The 21740-nt window shown below is 66.0% G+C and overlaps 1 protein-coding gene across 2 annotated transcripts; it reads left to right on the top strand.

Annotated features, from left to right (window-relative positions):
- The first annotated feature begins 8222 nt into the window (after positions 1-8222).
- ITGA3 (integrin subunit alpha 3) lies at positions 8223-21340 on the top strand. 2 transcript variants are annotated; one of them, XM_014889398.2, is made up of 26 exons: positions 8223-8453; positions 13373-13494; positions 13585-13667; positions 14200-14449; positions 14855-14938; positions 15395-15602; positions 16066-16259; positions 16489-16577; positions 16734-16870; positions 16963-17049; positions 17131-17198; positions 17291-17427; positions 17621-17767; positions 17850-17947; positions 18035-18200; positions 18288-18356; positions 18465-18544; positions 18623-18700; positions 18835-18937; positions 19017-19187; positions 19283-19396; positions 19470-19583; positions 19846-19944; positions 20047-20172; positions 20679-20835; positions 21067-21193. In XM_014889398.2, the coding sequence occupies exons 1-25, from the start codon at positions 8233-8235 to the stop codon at positions 20787-20789; spliced, it is 3156 nt and encodes a 1051-aa protein (XP_014744884.2). In that variant the 5' UTR covers positions 8223-8232; the 3' UTR covers positions 20790-20835; positions 21067-21193. The 2 variants fall into 2 exon arrangements, with proteins under 2 accessions (XP_014744884.2, XP_088035644.1); XM_088179518.1 differs by lacking the exon at positions 20679-20835 and having other exon boundaries at positions 21067-21340.
- The last annotated feature ends 400 nt before the right edge of the window (positions 21341-21740 follow it).

Raw genomic sequence — 21740 nt, 5'->3', positions numbered from 1 at the left:
CCCCCCAACCTGGCGGCTGCCGAGGCCCTGGCGTGCCCCGAGCGCGATCCGGAGCTGCGGCTGCTTCGTGAGGAGCCACCGAGAGACTGTGCCCAAACCTCCGGCCCCGGCCGCCTGCTTAAAGCCTTTAATTAGGGAGCAGGGCAGGGTGGGTGCGCATTCCGATTGGCTCCAGAAATATTGCCTGGGAGGCAAAATAGGCTCCTGCCTCCTCCTGTGTGGGTTTTTTTTTTTTTTTTTTCCTCTCTCTCTCCCTTTTTTTTTTTTTTTTTTTTTGGTTCTTTCTCTCTCCCAAGAAACAACAAAGAGTGGGTGAAGGAGGGTGAGGGAATAAATAAAGTGTGCAGGGTCCTGTCTGCAGGGGGGGGACAGGATAGGGCTGGTTTATAAGGGGATTTGGGGCTGCCGGGGGATTTTTTGGGGGAGTGTTTGGGGGTGTTTGTTGGGGGGCAGGGAAGGGGGGGGTGGCGTTTGGGACTGGGATGGATCCGGGCTGGGGCCGGGGGGCTCTGGGGGTTTGTTTATGGCCCCCCCCACTTCTCCCAGCAGCGCTCCCCAGGCCGGGCTGAGCCCCCCCAGAGGATCCTCGCGTCCCCCCAGCCCTGCCGGGCTCCCCCCGCGCCGGGGGCACCTCGGGGCGGTGACAAGCCCTGATTTTGGGGGGGACACCCCGGGGGTCTGTGCCCCTCTCCCCCCCCCCACTCGGGGCCGTGACCCCAAGGTCCCCCAGCAGCGTGACCCAGCCGGGGGTCCCTGGCCAGCCCTGGCCACCCCCTGGCCACCCGCAGGGCTGTCCCCAGCCACCCCCAGCAGCCGGGGGGGTTGGGGGGCTTTGCAAGGGGGGCTTTTGTTTTGGGGGGGGGTCTCTGCTTCTGCGGGCAGGGGCTGGGTGCGTGCCCCGGGCGGGGCTGTCCCCTCCTGTCCCCGTCCCCTGTGTGTGTTGTGTCGTCCCGCCTCCCCCCCCCATTGTCCCCGCGGTGCCCCCGGCCCGTTCCGCCTCGTGGGGTAACGGCTCCGCCTGGCGGCCACGGCGGGAACTGCGCCGCGCCCCGGGGAGCGCGGGTTCGAGTCTCGGCACCTCCGAAACCGCGGGTTCGAGTCCCGCTACAGCCGGCACCGCCGGGGCCACGGGAAAAGAGGGAGAAAAATGGGGATTGGGAAAGGAGTGGGAACGAGAAGAGGAGAATGGGAACGGGAATGGGAACGGGAAGGGGAACCGGAAGGGGAACGGGAGTAGAAATAGGATAGGAATAGGGATAGGAGTAGGAATAGGAATAAAAATAGGAACAGGAATGCATAGGAAAAGGAATTAGAATGTATAGGAAAAAGAACAGGAATAGGATTAGAAGTAGGAATAGGAATAAACAGAAATAAGAACAGGAAAAGAACAAACAAAAATAGAAATCCTAGAAACAGAAATAGAAAAAAATGGGAATAAACAGCAATGAAGGCTCAGAGGTGATGGATGGAGGGAGAAGCAATCGCGTGCAGAGGGATGGATGGGGGAGGGAGGAGCAATGGAGCGCAGATCTGTCACTTATTCCATGGGGGACATGCGAGATGTCACCTCCTGCCATTGATCCCGGCCCTGATCCATCGCTCTGCGCTCGATCCCTCCTGCCCTGATCCATCCCTGGGCACTCGATTGGCCAGCCTGGATCCATCACACTGTGCTCGATGGCTCCTGCACTCCTGACACACTCCTGACACACTCCTTACACACTCATTGCACACTCCTTACACACTCCTTACACACTCCTTACACACTCCTTACACACTCCTCACACACTCCTCACACACTCCTCACACACTCCTTACACACTCCTTACACACTCCTCACACACTCCTCACAAACTCCTCACACACTCCTCACACACTCCTCACACACTCCTCACACACTCCTTACACACTCCTTACACACTCATTGCACACTCCTTACACACTCCTCACACACTCCTCACACACTCCTCACACACTCCTCACACACTCCTTACACACTCATTGCACACTCCTCACACACTCACTGCACACTCACTGCACACTCCATCTTGGCGCTTGATTGCTCATCCAATGAGTGCACGGAGTGTGATCGATTCCTCGGCTCTTGACTGCTCATGCCTGCCGATCGATTAGCTCGGCGATCGATTGCTCATGCCTGCCGATCGATTAGCTCGGCGATCGATTGCTCATGCCTGCCGATCGATTAGCTCGGCGATCGATTGCTCATGCCTGCCGATCGATTAGATCGGCGATCGATTGCTCATGCCTGCCGATCGATTAGATCGGCGATCGATTGCTCATGCCTGCCGATCGATTAGATCGGCGATCGATTGCTCATGCCTGCCGATCGATTAGATCGGCGATCGATTGCTCATGCCTGCCGATCGATTAGATCGGCGATCGATTGCTAATGCCTGCCGATCGATTAGCTCGGCGATCGATTGCTCATGCCTGCCGATCGATTAGCTCGGCGATCGATTGCTAATGCCTGCCGATCGATTAGATCGGCGATCGATTGCTCATGCCCGCCGATCGATTAGATCGGCGATCGATTGCTAATGCCTGCCGATCGATTAGATCGGCGATCGATTGCTAATGCCCGCCGATCGGTCGCTCCTCTCCGGCAGCTCTCCCCGCCTCGTGTGATTGGCATCTCAGGCAGCCAATGAGAGAGTCTGGAGGGATCACCACGTGCCTGGAGGGGGCGGGGCCTCGGCGCGGCCGGAAGCGGCGGCGGAAGTCGCCATCGATTTTTGGGGGAGTGTTTGGGGGTGTTTGTTGGGGGGCAGGGAAGGGGGGGGTGGCGTTTGGGACTGGGATGGATCCGGGCTGGGGCCGGGGGGCTCTGGGGGTTTGTTTATGGCCCCCCCCACTTCTCCCAGCAGCGCCCCCCAGGCCGGGCTGAGCCCCCCCAGAGGATCCTCGCGTCCCCCCAGCCCTGCCGGGCTCCCCCCGCGCCGGGGGCACCTCGGGGCGGTGACAAGCCCTGATTTTGGGGGGGACACCCCCGGGGGTCTGTGCCCCTCTCCCCCCCCCACTCGGGGCCGTGACCCCAAGGTCCCCCAGCAGCGTGACCCAGCCGGGGGTCCCTGGCCAGCCCTGGCCACCCCCTGGCCACCCGCAGGGCTGTCCCCAGCCACCCCCAGCAGCCGGGGGGGTTGGGGGGCTTTGCAAGGGGGGCTTTTGTTTTGGGGGGGGGGGTCTGGGTGCGTGCCCCGGGCGGGGCTGTCCCCTCCTGTCCCCGTCCCCTGTGTGTGTTGTGTCGTCCCGCCTCCCCCCCCCATTGTCCCCGCGGTGCCCCCGGCCCGTTCCGCCTCGTGGGGTAACGGCTCCGCCTGGCGGCCACGGCGGGAACTGCGCCGCGCCCCGGGGAGCGCGGGTTCGAGTCTCGGCACCTCCGGAACCGCGGGTTCGAGTCCCGCTACAGCCGGCACCGCCGGGGCCACGGGAAAAGAGGGAGAAAAATGGGGATTGGGAAAGGAGTGGGAACGAGAAGAGGAGAATGGGAACGGGAATGGGAACGGGAAGGGGAACCGGAAGGGGAACGGGAGTAGAAATAGTATAGGAATAGGGATAGGAGTAGGAATAGGAATAAAAATAGGAACAGGAATGCATAGGAAAAGGAATTAGAATGTATAGGAAAAAGAACAGGAATAAGATTAGAAGTAGGAATAGGAATAAACAGAAATAAGAACAGGAAAAGAACAAACAAAAATAGAAATCCTAGAAACAGAAATAGAAAAAAATGGGAATAAACAGAAATGAAGGCTCAGAGGTGATGGATGGAGGGAGAAGCAATCGCGTGCAGAGGGATGGATGGGGGAGGGAGGAGCAATGGAGCGCAGATCTGTCACTTATTCCATGGGGGACATGCGAGATGTCACCTCCTGCCATTGATCCCGGCCCTGATCCATCGCTCTGCGCTCGATCCCTCCTGCCCTGATCCATCCCTGGGCACTCGATTGGCCAGCCTGGATCCATCACACTGTGCTCGATGGCTCCTGCACTCCTGACACACTCCTGACACACTCATTACACACTCCTCACACACTCCTCACACACTCCTTACACACTCCTTACACACTCCTTACACACTCCTTACACACTCCTCACACACTCCTCACACGCTCCTCACACGCTCCTTACACACTCCTCACACGCTCCTCACACACTCCTTACACACTCCTCACACACTCCTCACACACTCCTTACACACTCCTCACACACTCCTCACACGCTCCTTACACACTCCTCACACGCTCCTCACACACTCCTTACACACTCCTCACACACTCCTCACACACTCCTTACACACTCCTCACACACTCCTCACACACTCACTGCACACTCACTGCACACTCCATCTTGGCGCTTGATTGCTCATCCAAGGAGTGCACGGAGTGTGATCGATTGCTCAGCTCTTGACTGCTCATGCCTGCCGATCAATTAGATCGGCGATCGATTGATCGCGACTGCCGATCGATTAGCTCGGCGATCGATTGATCGCGACTGCCGATCGATTACATCGGCGATCGATTGCTAATGCCTGCCGATCGATTAGCTCGGCGATCGATTGCTAATGCCTGCCGATCGATTAGCTCGGCGATCGATTGCTCATGCCTGCCGATCGATTAGATCGGCGATCGATTGATCGCGACTGCCGATCGATTAGCTCGGCGATCGATTGCTCATGCCTGCCGATCGATTAGCTCGGCGATCGATTGCTAATGCCTGCCGATCGATTAGATCGGCGATCGATTGATCGCGACTGCCGATCGATTAGCTCGGCGATCGATTGCTCATGCCTGCCGATCGATTAGATCGGCGATCGATTGCTAATGCCTGTCGATCGATTAGATCGGCGATCGATTGATCGCGACTGCCGATCGATTAGATCGGCGATCGATTGCTAATGCCTGCCGATCGATTAGCTCGGCGATCGATTGCTCATGCCTGCCGATCGATTAGATCGGCGATCGATTGCTCATGCCTGCCGATCGATTAGCTCGGCGATCGATTGCTCATGCCTGCCGATCGATTAGCTCGGCGATCGATTGCTCATGCCTGCCGATCGATTAGCTCGGCGATCGATTGCTCATGCCTGCCGATCGATTAGCTCGGCGATCGATTGCTCATGCCTGCCGATCGATTAGATCGGCGATCGATTGCTCATGCCTGCCGATCGATTAGATCGGCGATCGATTGCTCATGCCTGCCGATCGATTAGATCGGCGATCGATTGATCGCGACTGCCGATCTAATCGATCGGCGATCGATTGCTAATGCCTGCCGATCGATTAGATCGGCGATCGATTGCTCATGCCTGCCGATCGATTAGATCGGCGATCGCTTGATCGCGACTGCCGATCGATTAGATCGGCGATCGATTGATCACGACTGCCGATCGATTAGATCGGCGATCGATTGATCGCGCCTGCCGATCGATTAGATCGGCGATCGATTGCCCATGCCTGCCGATCGATTAGATCGGCGATCGATTGCTAATGCCTGCCGATCGATTAGATCGGCGATCGATTGCTAATGCCTGCCGATCGATTAGATCGGCGATCGATTGCTAATGCCCGCCGATCGGTCGCTCCTCTCCGGCAGCTCTCCCCGCCTCGTGTGATTGGCATCTCAGGCAGCCAATGAGAGAGTCTGGAGGGATCACCACGTGCCTGGAGGGGGCGGGGCCTCGGCGGCGGCCGGAAGCGGCGGCGGAAGTCGCCATCGATTTTTGGGGGAGTGTTTGGGGGTGTTTGTTGGGGGGCAGGGAAGGGGGGGGTGGCGTTTGGGACTGCGATGGATCCGGGCTGGGGCCGGGGGGCTCTGGGGGTTTGTTTATGGCCCCCCCCACTTCTCCCAGCAGCGCCCCCCAGGCCGGGCTGAGCCCCCCCAGAGGATCCTCGCGTCCCCCCAGCCCTGCCGGGCTCCCCCCGCGCCGGGGGCACCTCGGGGCGGTGACAAGCCCTGATTTTGGGGGGGACACCCCCGGGGGTCTGTGCCCCTCTCCCCCCCCCACTCGGGGCCGTGACCCCAAGGTCCCCCAGCAGCGTGACCCAGCCGGGGGTCCCTGGCCAGCCCTGGCCACCCCCTGGCCACCCGCAGGGCTGTCCCCAGCCACCCCCAGCAGCCGGGGGGGTTGGGGGGCTTTGCAAGGGGGGCTTTTGTTTTGGGGGGGGGTCTCTGCTTCTGCGGGCAGGGGCTGGGTGCGTGCCCCGGGCGGGGCTGTCCCCTCCTGTCCCTGTCTCTGTGTGTCCCCTCCCGTCCCCTCGTGTCCCCTCCTGTCCCTGTCCCCCGTGTGCGTGGGGTAACGGCTCCGCCTGGCGGCCACGGCGGGAACTGCGCCGCGCCCCAGTCCTGGCAGCTCCGGAACCGCGGGTTCGAGTCCCGCGACCGCCGGGGCTGTCGGAAAAGAGGGAGAAAAATGGGAAAAGGAGCAGGAACGAGAAGAGGGGAATGGGAACGGGAATGAGAATGGAAATGGGAACGGGAACAGGAATAGGAATAGGGATAAATAGGAGTAGGAATAAGAATATGTAGGAAGAAGAACAGGAATATGAGTTAGAATTGGATTAGAAGGAGGAATAGGAATAAACAGGAATAGGAATAAACAGGAATAAGACCAAGAACAGGAAAAGAACAAGCAGAAATAGAAATAACAGAAATAAAAATAAATTGAAACAGATCGACCGAAATAAACGAACGGAGATGAATCCCAAGGGAAGCAGGAGGCTCTGAGGAGCCCGACGTGACCCCGAAGCCGGGGGAATGGCACGGCCTCACTTCCCGCGAGGGAATTGCAGCTGAGGACTCCAGGAATTCATTCCGAGGGGACAAACAGAAGAGTCCGGGAGCAGCCCAGCCCTGGGAGCTGCGCCGGGATTCCCTGGGAGGGTCCCCAGGAGGCACCGGGACACACGCGGGTCGCCAGCCGGGCTGTCGCCAGGGCTGGTCCCTCCGGGAGCCGCGTCTGCGGCAGGAAAAGCCGGCTGTGGGGCTGGAGGGCAGCGGGGCTGGAGCGGAGAGCGGGTCCGGCCGGGACTGGGAGCTCTGGAGCTGCCAGCGGCTCTGGAACCCCAAATGCAGGAGCTCAAGGATGGGGAGGGGCTGGGGGGCAGTTTGGGGGAATTGGGGCAGTGGATGGGGGGACAGAATTCGCTGTTCTGGGGTGGCCGGGGGTCTCTGGGGGGGTCTCACGGGCAGGGCTGAGCACAGAGTGTCCCCTGTGTCCCCCCGTGTCCCTCCCAAGGCTGAAGGGTTTCTTCCATCTTTGGGTCAATGGCGTCACCTCGTGGCCTTTGGGGGCACTGACACCGCGGGAGTGACGTCACTGATGTCACTGGGGGCACGAGGGGCGGGGCCGGGGCGTGGGGACGGGACTGGGGACAGGGGATGGGGACAAGGAATGGAGACAAGGGGACAGGGAGGTGGGCCGGGTGCCACCGCCGGCAGCGCTGCCCGTGGTGTCCCTGCTGCCGTCACTCTTTCCAGTGACACAGGGGCACGGGGAAATGGGGCGGGGGACACAGGACATCCCCCCCAGCCCAGTCCCGGATTTCCTGGCACGGGTGGGAACGGCGCGGTGGCTCCCGGTGACCTTTGCCACGGCCGCCACCCCGATGCTGCTGCGGCCACCGCGGTGTCCCCGTCGCTGTCACCGCGGGGGCGGAACTGTCCCACGGCACGGCCCCGCCCCGGTGCCTCTCTCGGGGTCCCGATGTGACCTCCTGCCATTTGGGGGGAGGGCCGGGGGGCGTCCCATTGGGGGGAGGGGTGTGTCTCATCCCGTAAGGGGCCTTAATTTTGGGATCCCACTCTGGGAGGGGGATGTCCCATCCCAAAGAGGTGCCAGGTAGGGGCGATGAGGGGGGAACTGTCCCGCGGGGGGCGTGTGGGGCGGGGGTCGCGCAGGGGAGGGGTCTCACAGGGGAGGGGTCTCTCAGGGGGAGGGGTCTCTCAGGGGGAGGGGTCTGAGTGGCCGCCATCCCCCCCAGGGCTCACACACCTGCGGGAGGACGCGGCCGCGCCGCCCCAGGTGCGCCCGCCTCTCCGTCCCGCACACCTGCGCACGCACGGACGCACCTGGAGCGCACAGCGGGGTACGCGGGCCCTTTAAGGGGCGTGTCCGGAAGCCCGCGGCCCCGCCCCGGCCCCGCCCGGTCCCGCCCCTCCCCTCACTCACCGGTCCCGGTGGGGCGGCACGGGCGGCTACGGCGGCCGGTGCGGGTCATGGCGTGGCACCACCGGCTGCTGCCGCCCGCCCTGCCGGGGCTGCTGCTGGGGCTCGGCCCGGTTCCGGTGCTGCTGGGGCTCGGCCCGGTGCTGCTCGGAGCCGCCGCCGCCTTCAACCTGGACCGCACCTTCCCCGTGCTCAAGGAGGGCCCCGCCGGAGCCTTGTTCGGCTTCTCGGTAGCGCTGCACCGGGACACGGAGCGGAGGCAGCAGAGCCTGTGAGCGCGGGGGGCGATGCCCGTGGGATGGGGCGGCTGTGGTTGGGGTCCCCTTAGAGAGGGGACGGTCACCTGTGGGAGGGAGGGGACAATGGGGAGGGGTCCCCCGTGGGGGTACGGGGGGTCCCCGGGAGGATTGAGGGGGGTCCGCCCGTGGTTGGGAGCGCCGTGGGGCGGAGCAGAGTGAGACAGCGCTTTACCTGTGAGCGGGGGAGTCCCCGGGAAGTGGGGGGGGGTCCCCAGAGGGGTGCGGAGGGGTTGTGAGTGGTCCCTGGTAGGGTGGGGGTCCTCCGCGGGGTGCGGATCCCCCGTGGGGTGGGGCAGAGCGGGAAGTGAGGAACCCCGCCTTGGGATGGGGATCCCAAGTGGGGTGCGGTCCCTGTGGAATGGAGAGGGGCGGGGGGTCCCCCGTGGGTATTTGGGGTCGCTCGGGGGTATTTGGGGGTCCCTCTGGGGGGAGTGGGGTCCCTGTTCTGTGTCAGGGCAAAGGTCCCGAGCCCGCGCCGCTGCTGTGGGGGCGGGGGCGCACCTGGAGGGGGATGGGGGTGCCAGGTGAGGGGGGCTCCAGGTACTGAGGGGGGTCCCTCGCTCCCCTGTGCCCAGGTGAGGGGGGGTCCCCGCTCCACAATTGCCCCTCGGGGGGTTCTCCCCTGCTCGCGTCTTTCCCGCACCCCGGTATAGGCGGGGGTCCCACCCTGACCCCCCCTCCTCATTCCCCGCTCCCACAGCGGGGTCTCGGTGACACGGGGAGGGAGGGGGGGTCTGGCAGCAGCGTGGGGACACCCCGTGTCCCCCCCCACGGTGGGCTCGGAGCCCCCAGCCCCTCCGGGAAGGGGGAGCGGTCCCGGCCGGCGCCGAACCCCAGCGGGAGCCCCCCCGTGTCCCCCCCGAGCTCGGGCCGGTCCCGGCCGGGCCCGGTGCCCGCCGAACCTGTTGGACTGTGTTTCCTGCTGCCCCAACAAAAACTCTTTTCAGCCGGAGCAGTCCCCGTGCCATCCCCCCGCTGTCACTCGCTGTGTCCCCCGCTGTCCCACCCCTCCAATTCCTGTCCCCCGTCCCTGTCCCCGGTCCCTCCTGGCCGGGAATTCCCGTCCGTGCCGGGACACGGCTCCGCCGCAGGCGCTGCGCTGGCTTTGTCCCCCTCAAGGGCGCAGATTTTTGCTGGATCTCCTCCCAGCGACTCTCCCGGTTCGGGGGGGGTCCTCGGGAGACCCTCGGGGATCCCGTTTTTTTCCCGGGGGGGGCCCCGGGAGCAGCTGCTGGGTGCAGGCATGTGCCGCTCCGCATTCCAGGGATGCATTTGGGGCCGGCCCCGCCGTGGGATGAGGAGTTGTTGTTGCTCCTGGGCAGGAGGGAGCGGAGCCGGTCCCTGCCGAGCAGCTGGGGGGGTGCGGGACCCCCCCTGCCCTGGGGGACACGCGGGTCCCCACGCACGGCCCCGGTGCCACCGGGGGGAACCGGGACTGATCCGTTCGTGTCTTCCCGGTGGTGGCGCTGGGGGTGATTTTGGGGGGGGCTGTGACAGGGACCCTCCACCCCCCAACACCTACAGCGCGTGTCCCAGCGTGTCCCGGCGGGGCGCGGAGGGGGAGCGGCCTCGGAGCCAGAACCCCCCCGGGAATTCGCGCTCCGTTCCCGAGGAGCCTCCGCTGGCCGTGCCCACGGGCGAGAAGAGCGCGGGGTGTCTGCGGTTTGAGGTGTCTGCGGTTTGGGGTGTCCTCGGTTTGGGGTGTCCGCGGTTTGAGGTGTCCGCGGTTTGGGGTGTCCCCGGTTTGGGGTGTGGCCGGTGCAGGGGGCCCCCCCGGACCCCTCCCCGGTGCCGGATGAAGGCTGCCGTGCCCTCTGCTCACAGGTGTAGGGTGGGGACAGGAAAGAGACTTCCTGCCACCGCCATCCCCGATCTGCCGCACGGGAGGGAGGGAGGGGGTGTCCCCTGCTTTTTTTTTGGAGGGGGGGGGGCCTGGCTCCTGCCCTGGCCCAGGGATGCTCCGGGGCATCGCCGACATTCCCGAATCCCGGGCCGGGGCGATGCCGGAGCCCCCCCCCGGTGCCCCCCACCGTTCCCCGTTCCGCCCCCGCCGTGTTTTGCGTGCCCCGCGCCCATTGCAAAGGTTTTGTTTGCTCGCTCCTCCCTGGCCAGGTGAGCGCGGGCTCGGAGCGGGGCTCTTATCAGCCCAGCCGAGATTAGGGGAGCTCCTTGGGCCGCCCGTGTCCGGTTTTGGCTCCGGTGGAGCCGGTCAGTCCAGCCCAGGTGCGTTCGGAGGTCCCTGGGTGACCTGGGGAAACTGAGGCACGGGAGACCCGCTCCAGGAAGGCTGAAGATCCCTCCCCCCAGCCCCCCAAAATCAGGAGCCAGGGGGGAGGCAGCACCCACATCTGCAGCCCTGTGGGATTTGGGGCTCTGCCCGGGGCTCGGGGGTCTTCCTGATTCCAGCTGGCGGCTGAGGAGAGCGCTCTGCTGTCCTGGCGGCGTTCCCGGCCTTCCCTCCCCCCCCGGGCTGGGTTTGTGCGGATTGGAGCTGGCTCAGCTCCCCCTGCCTTGGCCCGAACCCGCCGGGGTCCTGCGGGGCTGCGGCTGCTCGGCAGGAGAAGGGGGGACGGATGTGGGGCCGTCTGTCCATCCATCCGTCCATCCATCCCTCCATCCCTCCCTCCATCCATCCAGGAGCCATCTCTCCCTCTCCCGGCTCCTCCCAGAGGGGCACGGGTGCATTTCCCTGCTCAGGGACCCCCATGGCACCCACAGCGGCACTGGGGAGAAACTGGGGAGGGGTCGTGGTCTGGAGAATCCCCCCCCTCCCGTCTGCTGCTCCCCTCCCGGCTCCGTCACCCCTGGAGCCCCCCTCGCTGCTCCCTGGGGAGGGGGCTCTGGGGTGGGGGGGGGTGCACGACCCTCCCCCGCCTTGTTGCAGACCTGGCTGAGGTGTCCGGGTAGGATTCTCTGCCATCCTCGCCTCTCCCACCCCAGGAGGGGCCGCACTTTGGGGTCCTGATGTTCGGACCCTCCCACAGCGCCCCCCCCTCCCCTCCCAGCTGAGCCAGCGCTCCCATCCAGCCCCCCCCACCCCGTTCCCATCCAGCCCCCCCGTTTGCCAGGGCGGATTAGGACAGAGCACGGCCTCACATTCCTGCTTCCCTCCCTTCCCGGCCTCCCCCTCGTGCGCCTGTTGGACCATCTCGAGAACAATCCCAGCTCCCCGTCCCCCCCATCCCAGCGGGACCAGTGCCACAAACTGCTCCCGGCCCCCCCCCCCCCCAGAATCCCGGGATCCCCGGGGGTACTCGGCTCTCTCCAGGCTGGGGGAACCCCCCCTCGGGTGTCCCCCCTGCTCTGGGGTGGCCCCGCGTCCCGCACCCCCCCCTTTTCCCAGGAGCTGCGGGTGGGCTGCCGTGCCGTGCCGGGAATCTTGGCTGGAGGCAGCCAAGGGATGCCGGAGCTGCTTGGCTTGGGTGGGCTCCCGCCCCCCGGGACCCGCGGGAACGGCGGGGTCTGGCTGGGCCGGGACCACCGGGGGAGCTTGGGGGCAACCCAGGGGGCTGCAGGTCCCGGTGGGGTTCGGGGTGTGGGGACAGGACCCCCCCCCCCCAGCTCTGAGTCACAGCAGCTGCCCTGAGTCACTTCCCCCCCAGGTAAGAGGGGACAGCGGTGCCCCTTGTGCCCCCCCCGGAGCTGGGGGTGCGGATTCCTTCGTGGCGAGCTGGCAGAGCCAGGAGCCATCACCCCCCTCCTTCCCTTCCCGGCACCCCCATCCTGGCACTCAGCCCCCCCCGGAACCCCCATTTGGGGTGATCGGTGCCAACCCCCCCCCCCCCCCCACACCTGCCCCGGGCTGACTCAGTAGCCCCGGGGGGGTCCCGGCGTGCCGGGGCGGGGGCTGCCCGGGGCCCCGCATTCCTGCTGTGCCTGGGCTTTGAGTCAGCGCCCGGCCCGGCCCGCCCGGACGTGCCCGCGCTGCCGGGCCCGCATTGCTCATTGCGGGCACTCCCTCCCTGCCCGCCAGCGCTGCCCTGGGGACAGCGGGGACCCGGCCCTGGCCTCGCTGCTGGCCCTGCTGGGGACCGGCCAGCTCCTTACAGCAGTGCCCCGGCATCAGCTCTGGGTGCCGTGTCCCCCCCGTGTCCTGGGTGCCGTGTCCCCCCCGTGTCCTGGGTGCCGTGTCCCCCCCGTGTCCTGGGTGCCGTGTCCCCCCCGTGTCCTGGGTGCCGTGTCCCCCCCGTGTCCTGGGTGCCATGTCCTGTGTCCCCGGTGCCGTGTCTCCCCTGTGTGCTGTGTCCCCTCTTGTGTCCCAGGTGCCATGTCCTGGGTGCCGTGTCCCACCCGTGTCCCCCCCCCCCCGTGTCCCGCTGCCAGAGGGAGGCACTTCCTCCCCCAGCACGGCCACCTCCACGCCATTGTCCCCGCGCTCCCGAGGGATTCCCGGCGGAAAGCCTGGCCCTTCCGGAGCCCTCCGGCCATGCCAGCTCCCCCTGCCAGGGCCACCGGGCCCTGCTTGGGGTCCCCGGCACCTTCCCTTAGGGTGGGGAGGGGTCCCTTCAGCATCCCTTGGAGGAGCTGGGGGGGCACATCCAGCCTGGAATGGCAATGTCCCCCCATGGCACTGCTGTGACTCAGCGGGGGTCACTGTGACCCCTCTTCCACCCCCCCCGATGCACGGGGACAGGGGCTCAGCCGGGCTGGGATGGGGTCTGGGAAGGAGTGGGAGGGCAGTGAGATCATTTGGGGTCCCCGTGTCCCCTTCCATCTCTGGGACTGGGGCTGACAAACTCTGGGGAAGCAGCTCCGGTGTCCCCCAAGTGTCCCCTCCCCAGGGCACCCGCCTGACTCCGCACCCCAAAATGAGCCGGAGGGGTTTGGGGGGGTTGTACCTGCTCCCCCCTTCCCCCATCACCCACCCACGTCCCCCCTCCTGCCCCCCCAGGCTGCTGGTGGGGGCCCCCCAGGACACGGAGCCGGTGAACGGGACACGCACGGGGGCCGTGTACGCCTGTCCCCTGAGTGCCACCACCCGCGACTGCCAGCGCCTGCCCATCGAGCTCAAGGGTGGGTGACCCCCCCCCCGGGGTGTGTGACCACCCCAAAGCCCTCCCCCAGCAGTGGGGACCCCCTCTCAGGGCGGCTGTTCCCCCGCAGATGAGCCGGACAAGGCCATCATTGAGGACATGTGGCTGGGGGTGACAGTGGCCAGCCAGCGGCAGCCCCCGGGGAGGGTCCTGGTGAGTCTGGGGGGACTGTGGGGCTCTGCACACCCAGACCCCAAATCCTTCCACACCCAGAGCCCAAATCCTTCCACTCCCAGATCCCAAATCTCGATTCCTTCCACTCCCAGATCCCAATTCCCAGTTCCTTACAAACCCAGGTCCTGGTTCCCTACACCCACACCCTTGGGGTGTCTCCACACCTTTGGGGTGTCCCCTGAACCTCAGTGTCCCCACTGTCCCTGTGCCCACCGCTACACAAGCATGCTGTGGTCAGTCCCTGTCCCTGTGGTCACTCCCTGAGCTGTCCCCTGTCCTTGTGTTCAGTCCTTGAGCCCTGTCCCTGAGCTGTCCCTGTCCCTGTGGTCACTCCCTGTCGCTGTCCCTGTCCCCTCCCCAGGCCTGGGTGATATGGTCATTCCCTGTCGCTGTCCCCTTTTCCTGTGGTCACTCCCTGTCGCTGTCCCCTGTCCCTGTGGTCATTCCCTGAGCTGTCCCCTGTCCCTGTGGTCACTCCCTGAGCTGTCCCCTGTCCCTGTCCCCTCCCCAGGCGTGTGCCCACCGCTACACGCGGGTGTTGTGGTCGGGGGCCGAGGCTCAGCGCCGCATGGTCGGCCGCTGCTTCGTGCGGGGCAGTGACCTGGAGCTGGACCTGGGGGACGAGTGGCAGACGTACCACAACGAGATGTGCAACGCCAACACCGACAGCGACGAGACCGGCATGTGCCAGATGGGCACCAGCGCCGGCTTCAGCACCAACATCGTCTACTTCGGGGCACCCGGCGCCTACAACTGGCAGGGTGGGGGTTTGGGGGGCAGGGGGGCAGTTTTGAGGGTCCTGGGGGGCAGGGAGGATTCTGGCGGGGACAGGGTGGGGATTCTGGGGGGCAAGGTGAGGGTTCTGAGGGTCCTGGGGGAGCAGGGTGAGGCTATAGGGGAGCAGAGTGGGGGTTCTGGGGGGGCAGGGGGTGGTTCTAGGGGTTTAGAGGGGCAGGGGGGGACAGGGTTGGGGGTTCTGGGGCGCAGGGTGCGGATTCTGGGGTGCAGGGGGTTCCTGTCACCCCTCTGAGCACTCCTTTCCCTGGGGGTTCCCTTTGGGGACACCTCCTCCCCCAGGGTACCCCCATGGCTCCCCCTTCCCTGGTGCCCCCTCTCTGTGGGACCCCCCACCCCGCAGTGGGGCTGACCCCCCCCGACCCCCCCAGGGACGGATTACCTGCTCCAGAGGGACAACTGGGACCTGTACGACTTCTCCTACCCCAACAAGAGGAACGGCAACACCTACATCGGTGAGGGGAAGGGGGTTTGGGGGGGATGGATTTAGGGGGAACGTTGGGGGTGGGTGTTAAAGGGGTGGCGGGGCTCAGGGAGGCCCTTGGGGTGGTGAGAGTGGGGGCAGTGGTGACATCGGGGTCTCCCCGTGGGGCATGGAGGGAGAATTTGGGGTGAGGAGGAGCTTCGGGGGCTGTGGGTTTTGGGCGTGGGTGTTAAAGGCGAGAGGAACACTTAGGGACACTTGGGAACACTTAGAGACACTTAGGGACACTTCGGGGGGGCGTGAACAATTCTCGAGACATCCCAGGGGCTGGAGGAGTCCAGGGTGGGATTTATGGGATGCGGGGGAGGCTCAGAGAGGATCTGAGGGGATCTTGGGGGTCCCGGTGGAGCTCAGGGGGATCCCGGGGGAGCTCAGGGCGGATGCCGAGGGTCTCGGTGCCCCGTGTCACCCCCGTCCCCCTCCCCAGGGTACTCTGCCGAGGTGCGCAGCGCGGTGCTGCAGCAGGACGCGGTGACGCTGGTGACGGGCGCGCCCCGGTACCGGCACAGCGGGGCCGTGCTGCTGCTGAGCCGCGGGGCGCGGCAGGCGCTCAACCGGAGCCTGCTGCTCCCCGGGCCGCAGGTCGGCTCCTACTTCGGCAGCGCCCTGGCCCTGGCTGATCTCAACAGCGACGGGTGAGGAGGGGGCTGCGACCCCCGGATCTGGGGAGGGGGCTCTGCTGGGCTTCCTGTGGCTCCCAAGGGTGGGGGAGCTCACCTGGGGCTTCCTGAAGGTCACCTGGGCTGGGATCTGTCGGCTTCTGAGAGTGAGGGTCTTACTTAGGATGTCCTGAAGCTCAGGTGGGGTTGGATCCTGAAATTCCCAGGGCTGGGGGGGGTCTCACCTGGAGCACTCTGCAGCTCGCAGGGGTGGGGATCTCACCTGGGACATCCCACAGCCCCCAAGGGTGGGGGTCTCACCTGGAATATCCTGTGGTTCTCAAGGGGGGTGGGGGGGTCTCACCTGTAGCACCCCACAGCTCTCCTGGCATCTCTGTGTGCCCCATCTTTGGGATTTTTTTTAGGGGAGTCACATTTTCCCAGCTCTGGGAGGGGTCGGGGGCTGTGCCCCAGCTCCGAGCACCCCCTGTGCCCGCAGGTGGCAGGACCTGGTGGTCGGGGCCCCCTTCTACTTCGAGCGGAAGCAGGAGGTGGGGGGCGCGGTGTTCGTGTACATGAACGAGGCCGGGGGCTTCCAGCAGCGCCCCAGCCTGCTCCTCACCGGCCCCAGCTACTCTGGCTTCGGCTTTGCCCTGGCCAGCATCGGGGACATCAACCAGGATGGCTTCCAGGGTGAGCCAGGGGCTTTTTAGGGGGGTCTCTGGGGAGGTTTGGGGTGAAGAGGAGGAGATGGGGGGTCCTGGCTGTCCCATTGTTCCTTCTGTGCGTCGCTCCCTCCCTGCTGTGCTGGGTTTGTGGGGTCTCACAGGAAGGGGGGGGATGTGGCTGGGGGCTGCCTGGCTGTGTTTGGGGTCCCAGGGGTGGCGCTGGGGGGCTGACCCTGCTCTTGTTCCCCCCCCAGATATCGCCGTGGGGGCTCCTTTCGAGGGGTCTGGCAAGGTTTACATTTACCACAGCAGCGCTGAGGGGCTGCAGGACCGACCCCGGCAGGTGAGGGGACCCCAGGGAGCCCTGGGTGGGGGAACAGGGCTGGGGTCCCTCCCCAGAACCCCCCTGAGCACCCCCGGCTCCAGGCTGGGATGCAGTGGGAGCACCCCTGAATCCAGGGGGTGATGGTGAGACCCCCCCCTGTCCCCCCAAATGCAGGTGATCAGCGGGTCAGAGCTGGGCCCCAGCAGCATCAAAACCTTCGGGTACTCCCTGAGCGGGGGGCTGGACATGGACGGGAATTCCTACCCGGACCTGCTGGTGGGCAGCCTGAGCGAGAGAGTTGTCCTGCTCAGGTAGAGCCACGGGGACAGGGGACAGGTGTGCTGCCACCCCTGGGGTGGGCACAGAGCAGGGGGGGCTCAGCCAAACCCCAATCCCTGCCCAGAGCCCGGCCCGTCATCAACATCCTGGACAAGACCTTCACGGTGACCCCCAGCAAGGTGGACCCTGCCCAGTGCACGCCCAAGTCCTGGTGAGTGCCCCGTGTCCCCGGTGGCCCCGTGGCTGCTGGTGGCACCTGTGGCTCGGCTCATTGTCCCCTTTGTCCCCCCAGCATGACGGTGACCCTGTGCTTCTCCTACAACCAGAGCGCGGGGGACCCCAGCTACAAGGAGAGGATCAGTGAGTGGGGGGTGCTGGCACGGGGTGGGACACGGGGTGGGGACACGGGGACACGTCCTGGGGGGTGTTGGACACCTCGTGCTGTCCCCCAGCCCTGCAGTACACGCTGGAGGCCGACAAGGACCGGCACCCGCCCAGGGTCAGGTTCTGGGGGTCCCAATCTGCCACCTACACCGGGCACTTCTCCATGCCCGACACCCGCTGCCAGTCCCAGGAGCTCCTGCTGCTGGTGAGTGTCCATCCATCTTTACTTTCCTTTTTTTTTTTTCCTTTTTCCTTTCCTCCCTCTCTCCCTGTGATCACTCTCTGGGGTCTCTCCCTGCTCTGGCCGCAGCCGAAGGGGACCCCAGACGTGGCCGTGGCTGGAGCTGATTTTGGGGGGTCAGGGAGGGATCTCTGTGTGACTCCCACCCCCCTCTCAGGACAATGTCCGGGACAAGCTGCACCCCATCGTGCTCTCCATGAACTATTCCCTGCTGGAGAAGCCCAGAACCTTCCAGCTGGGTCCCCACTCCCTGGACGCCTTCCCCGTCCTCAACCAGGACCAGTCCCACGAGAACGAGACCAAGGTGTGCTGGGTGGGGTGGGGACACCCTGGGGTGCCCCAGGGGAGGTCACAGGGACTCAGGGGACACATCCCTGTCCCTGCAGATCGAGTTCCAGAAGGAATGTGGCTCCGACAACCAATGCTACAGCAACCTGCAGCTGCAGAGCAGCTTTGTCACCGAGCAGAACCAGCCCCTGCCCAGGTGACAGCGGGGCCCTGCGTGTCCCCTTGTCCCTCCCGGGGGTGTCACTGTCACCCAGGTGTGTCACTGTCCCCTGTCCCCGCTCAGGGTGAACGGGACCCAGGTGCTGCAGTACAGCCGGGACGTTCGGAAGCTGCACCTGAGCATCGACATCACCAACGTGCCCACGGCGCCCTGGAACGGCGAGGACGCGCACGAGGCGCTGCTGAACGTCACCGTGCCCCCCAGCCTGCTGCCCTCCTCTGTCCGCCCGGTATGGGGCGGGGGGAGGTCACCCTGGGGTCCCCAAATCCCACCCTGGGCTCGGCCAGGATGGTCCTGAGCCTCCTGTCCTCCCCAGAGCGGAGCCTGCACCTTTGGGGAGACGGTGCTGTGTGAGCTGGGAAACCCCTTCAAGAGGAACCAAAGGGTGAGAACTGCCCCCCACTGACCCCCAGCTGCCCCCAACTGCTCCCCCAACCACCCCGGCCCTTCCTGGGGGTCCGGCTGAGCTGCTCCCCGTCCCCAATGCGTGCAGGCAGAGCTGACCATCACCTTCGAAGCCATCGGGATCATGCTGGACACGCGGGAGGTGTTGGTGTGGCTGGACCTGTCCACGTGAGTGGGAGGGGGCGGGACAGGGGTGGGAGGGTCCCGTTGGGATGGGGGAACATGCCAACCCCGGTGCCCCGGCAGGCAGAGCACCCAGGACGATCTGCAGCCCGTGCTGGCCAAGCTGCTGGTGGATTACAGCATCCAGTCCTCGCTGAGCATGTGAGTGTCCCCTGGTCCCCGTCTGTGTCCCCTCCAATCCCCCCACCCGAGCCTGGCTGTGTCACCCTCCGTGTCGCAGCAGTGGGGTGTCCCCTGTGCCACTCACGCCGTTCCCGTCCCCATCCCGTTCCCAGAGCCTCCTCCCACATCCAGTCCTACTTCAGCGGGATCGTGGTGGGCGAGTCGGCCATGAAACAGGAGCAGGACGTGGGCAGCCCCCTCACCTTCGACTTCCAGGTGAGCCGGGCGTGGCCGGTGGATTCGGGAATGCGGGAGATTTGGGAACTCCGGGCTCCACCTCCCGCCCTGCCCGCAGGTGACCACCAAAGGCGAGTCCCTGGGCACGCTGGGCACCATCCTGCTGGGCTTTGAGTGGCCCTACGAGATCCCCAATGGCAAATGGCTCCTGTACCCCACCGAGATCCTGGTGAACGGCAACGACACGTGCCACCCCCCCGGGGGGCTCATCAACCCCCTCAACCTCACCGTGAGTCCCCCGGTGCCCTCGGGGTCGTGTCCCTGCCCCACCGCGGGGGTCCCTCAGCCCCTCGGGCTCTGATGGCGCTCGTGTCCCCCCCTCAGCTCCTGCAGGACCAGGCTCCACCCCGGCACAGACGGGAGCTGGAGGCCCCCGAGGCGGGCGAGCCCCCGGTCACTTTGGCCACCGGCCGGCGCCCGAGGTCCGAGGCGGTGCTGGTGAGTGTGGGGGGTGCAGGGGGGTCTGTCAGGTCACTGTCGCCGCTGTTTGCTGACCCCCCGTGTCCCCCAGAGCTGCTCGGCGGGCACAGCGCGCTGTGTGTGGTTCGAGTGTCCCCTGCGGCACACGCAGCTCCCCTCCAGCTTCAGCCTCCGCGCCCGCGTCTGGAACAGCACCTTCATCGAGGTCAGAGCTGGGGCTGCGGGCTCGGGGCTGCCCCAGCCCCTGGGGTGGGGTTAAACCGGGCCCTGAGTGTGCTCAGGGGGCTGGCAGGCACCGCTGTGTGTCCCCAGTGTCACCTGTGTCCCTCCTCCATCCGTGTCTCCCCCATCATCATCATCATCCACGTCCTCCTCCTCCCTCATCTGTGTATTGTCATCCCCGCTGTCCCTGTCCCACACCGTGTCCCCGCTGTCCCTGTCCCTCACCGTGTCCCCGCTGTCCCCAGGAGTTCCGGGACTTTGACCGTGTCAAGGTGTCGGGCACGGCCACGCTGTTCCTGCGCTCGCAGGTTCCCACCATCACCATGAGGAACCACACGGTGCGGGTGAGCCAGGCCACAGCCCTTACTGGGCCAAACTGGGCGGGACTGGGGCCACGCTGGAGCTCCGTGCCCCCAACGAGGCCCTTCCCACTCCCCCCCCCCCAGTTCTCCGTGGACGTGGACTCGGAGCTGCAGGAGGAGCAGCCGGCCGAGATCGCGCTCTGGCTGGTGCTGGTGTCGGTGGCAGCCGGGCTGCTGCTGCTGGGGCTCATCATCCTCCTCCTCTGGAAGGTGAGGGGGGTCCCCAAATCCCCTTCCCGGGGACGAGGGGGTGCAGGAGCCGTGCTGAGACCTCGTGTCACCCCTGGCTGCCTCCTCCCTGCCTGGCGAGGGCGGCGAGGGACCCGCAGCGGGAAGGTTGTCCCCCCAGGTGGGAGGTGCCCTCCTGGGAGGAAGATTCCCGGCTGGAGAGGGATGAGGAAGAGGAGCAGAGACATTCCCAACACGTCTCGGGCTGCAGAACATTTTGGGATGCACACCCAAAAAAGGGTGGATCTCCTTCCCTGTGGCTGCTCTGCAGGGACTGGGGAACCCTCACAGCCCCTCTGGGGACACCCCCAGCTTCTTGAAGCCCCCCTTTTACCCAGGAGGGGCTCGCTGGGTTTGCAGGACCCCCTCCATCCCGCAGCATTCCTGTGGGGCATCCCCCTGCCCCGCTCCCCCCACCTGCCGGGGGGTGTCCAGGACACCCCCAGCCCCTGTCCCCGGCCCCCCTGACCCTGTCCCCTTCCCTGCAGTGCGGGTTCTTCCGGCGGGCCAACACCCGGGCCATGTACGAGGCCAAGGGGCAGAAGGCGGAGATGAGGATCCAGCCGTCGGAAACCGAGCGGCTCACGGATGACTACTAACGGGGGGCACCCCCCGTGCCCCCCCGGGCACCGCGGGCCCCGCCTGGTAATGCCCCGTGGGGCCGGGCTGCGGCGGCATCTTCCTCCTCTTCAGCCTCCTCTCCTCTTCCTCTGTCCTGTAGGGTCCCCGCAGGGCTCCGGGGGTCTCTCCGAGCGGCTCCAGGATTGCTGCTCCCTTTGCCTCTGCTCTTCGCCGCCTCGGGGGTCTCTCTCCTTCTCCCTGACCCTCTCGGGCCCCTCGCTGACCCCTTGTCCTCTCTTTCCCCCCTCCTCCCAGTGTGACTTTTTCCAGCGGACCCGCTATTACCGGATCATGCCCAAGTACCACGCGGTGCGGATCCGGCAGGAGCAGCGCTACCAGCCCGGGGGGCTCCTGCCCCGCCGCCGCCGCAAGAAGCTCTGGGTGACCAAGTGGCAGGAGCCGGACAAGTACTACTGACCCCCTGTCCCCCCGCCCGGACCCCTGCGAGGGGGGCTTTGACTTTGCACAAGTGCATCTCTCCTTGTCCCCGTCCCCTCGGACGCGGCCGCCCCCGGCCTTGGCTCCCGCAGCCCCTGCCCCGCTCGCCCCGGGGGTCTCTTGCACGCTGGTGCCTTGCACGCTTGTGGGGGCTCCCGCGGCCCCCAATGTGCCCCCTCCCCGCTCCCCGAAATGCTGCTGGGCTCACCGAGTGCCTTCCCCCCGCGCAGACACTCCGCTCGCCACCTTCCTGTCCGTGCCCCCTGTCCCTCTGTCCCCAGCCACCCTGGGACACGTCCCGGCCCCTGGGACAAGCCGGGACACGCTCGCCCCCCTCCCCTCGGCGCTGGGACCCCTCTGCTTTCCCCCTTGGGGGTGGGTTTTGGGGGTGCTCATTCCCTCCTGCGCCCCATCCCCAGCCCCTCGGGGGTCTCCCCCCGCTCTGCTCGCAACTTTGGCTTGGGGGGTGCAGAGCTCCAGGCCGTGTCCCC

The sequence above is a fragment of the Sturnus vulgaris genome, chromosome 27 (assembly GCF_052056855.1).
Source record: "Sturnus vulgaris isolate bStuVul1 chromosome 27, bStuVul1.hap1, whole genome shotgun sequence".
NCBI lineage: Eukaryota > Metazoa > Chordata > Aves > Passeriformes > Sturnidae > Sturnus > Sturnus vulgaris.
The sequence above is the reverse complement of the archived record's forward strand: the minus strand, read 5'-3'. Positions and strand labels throughout refer to the sequence as shown.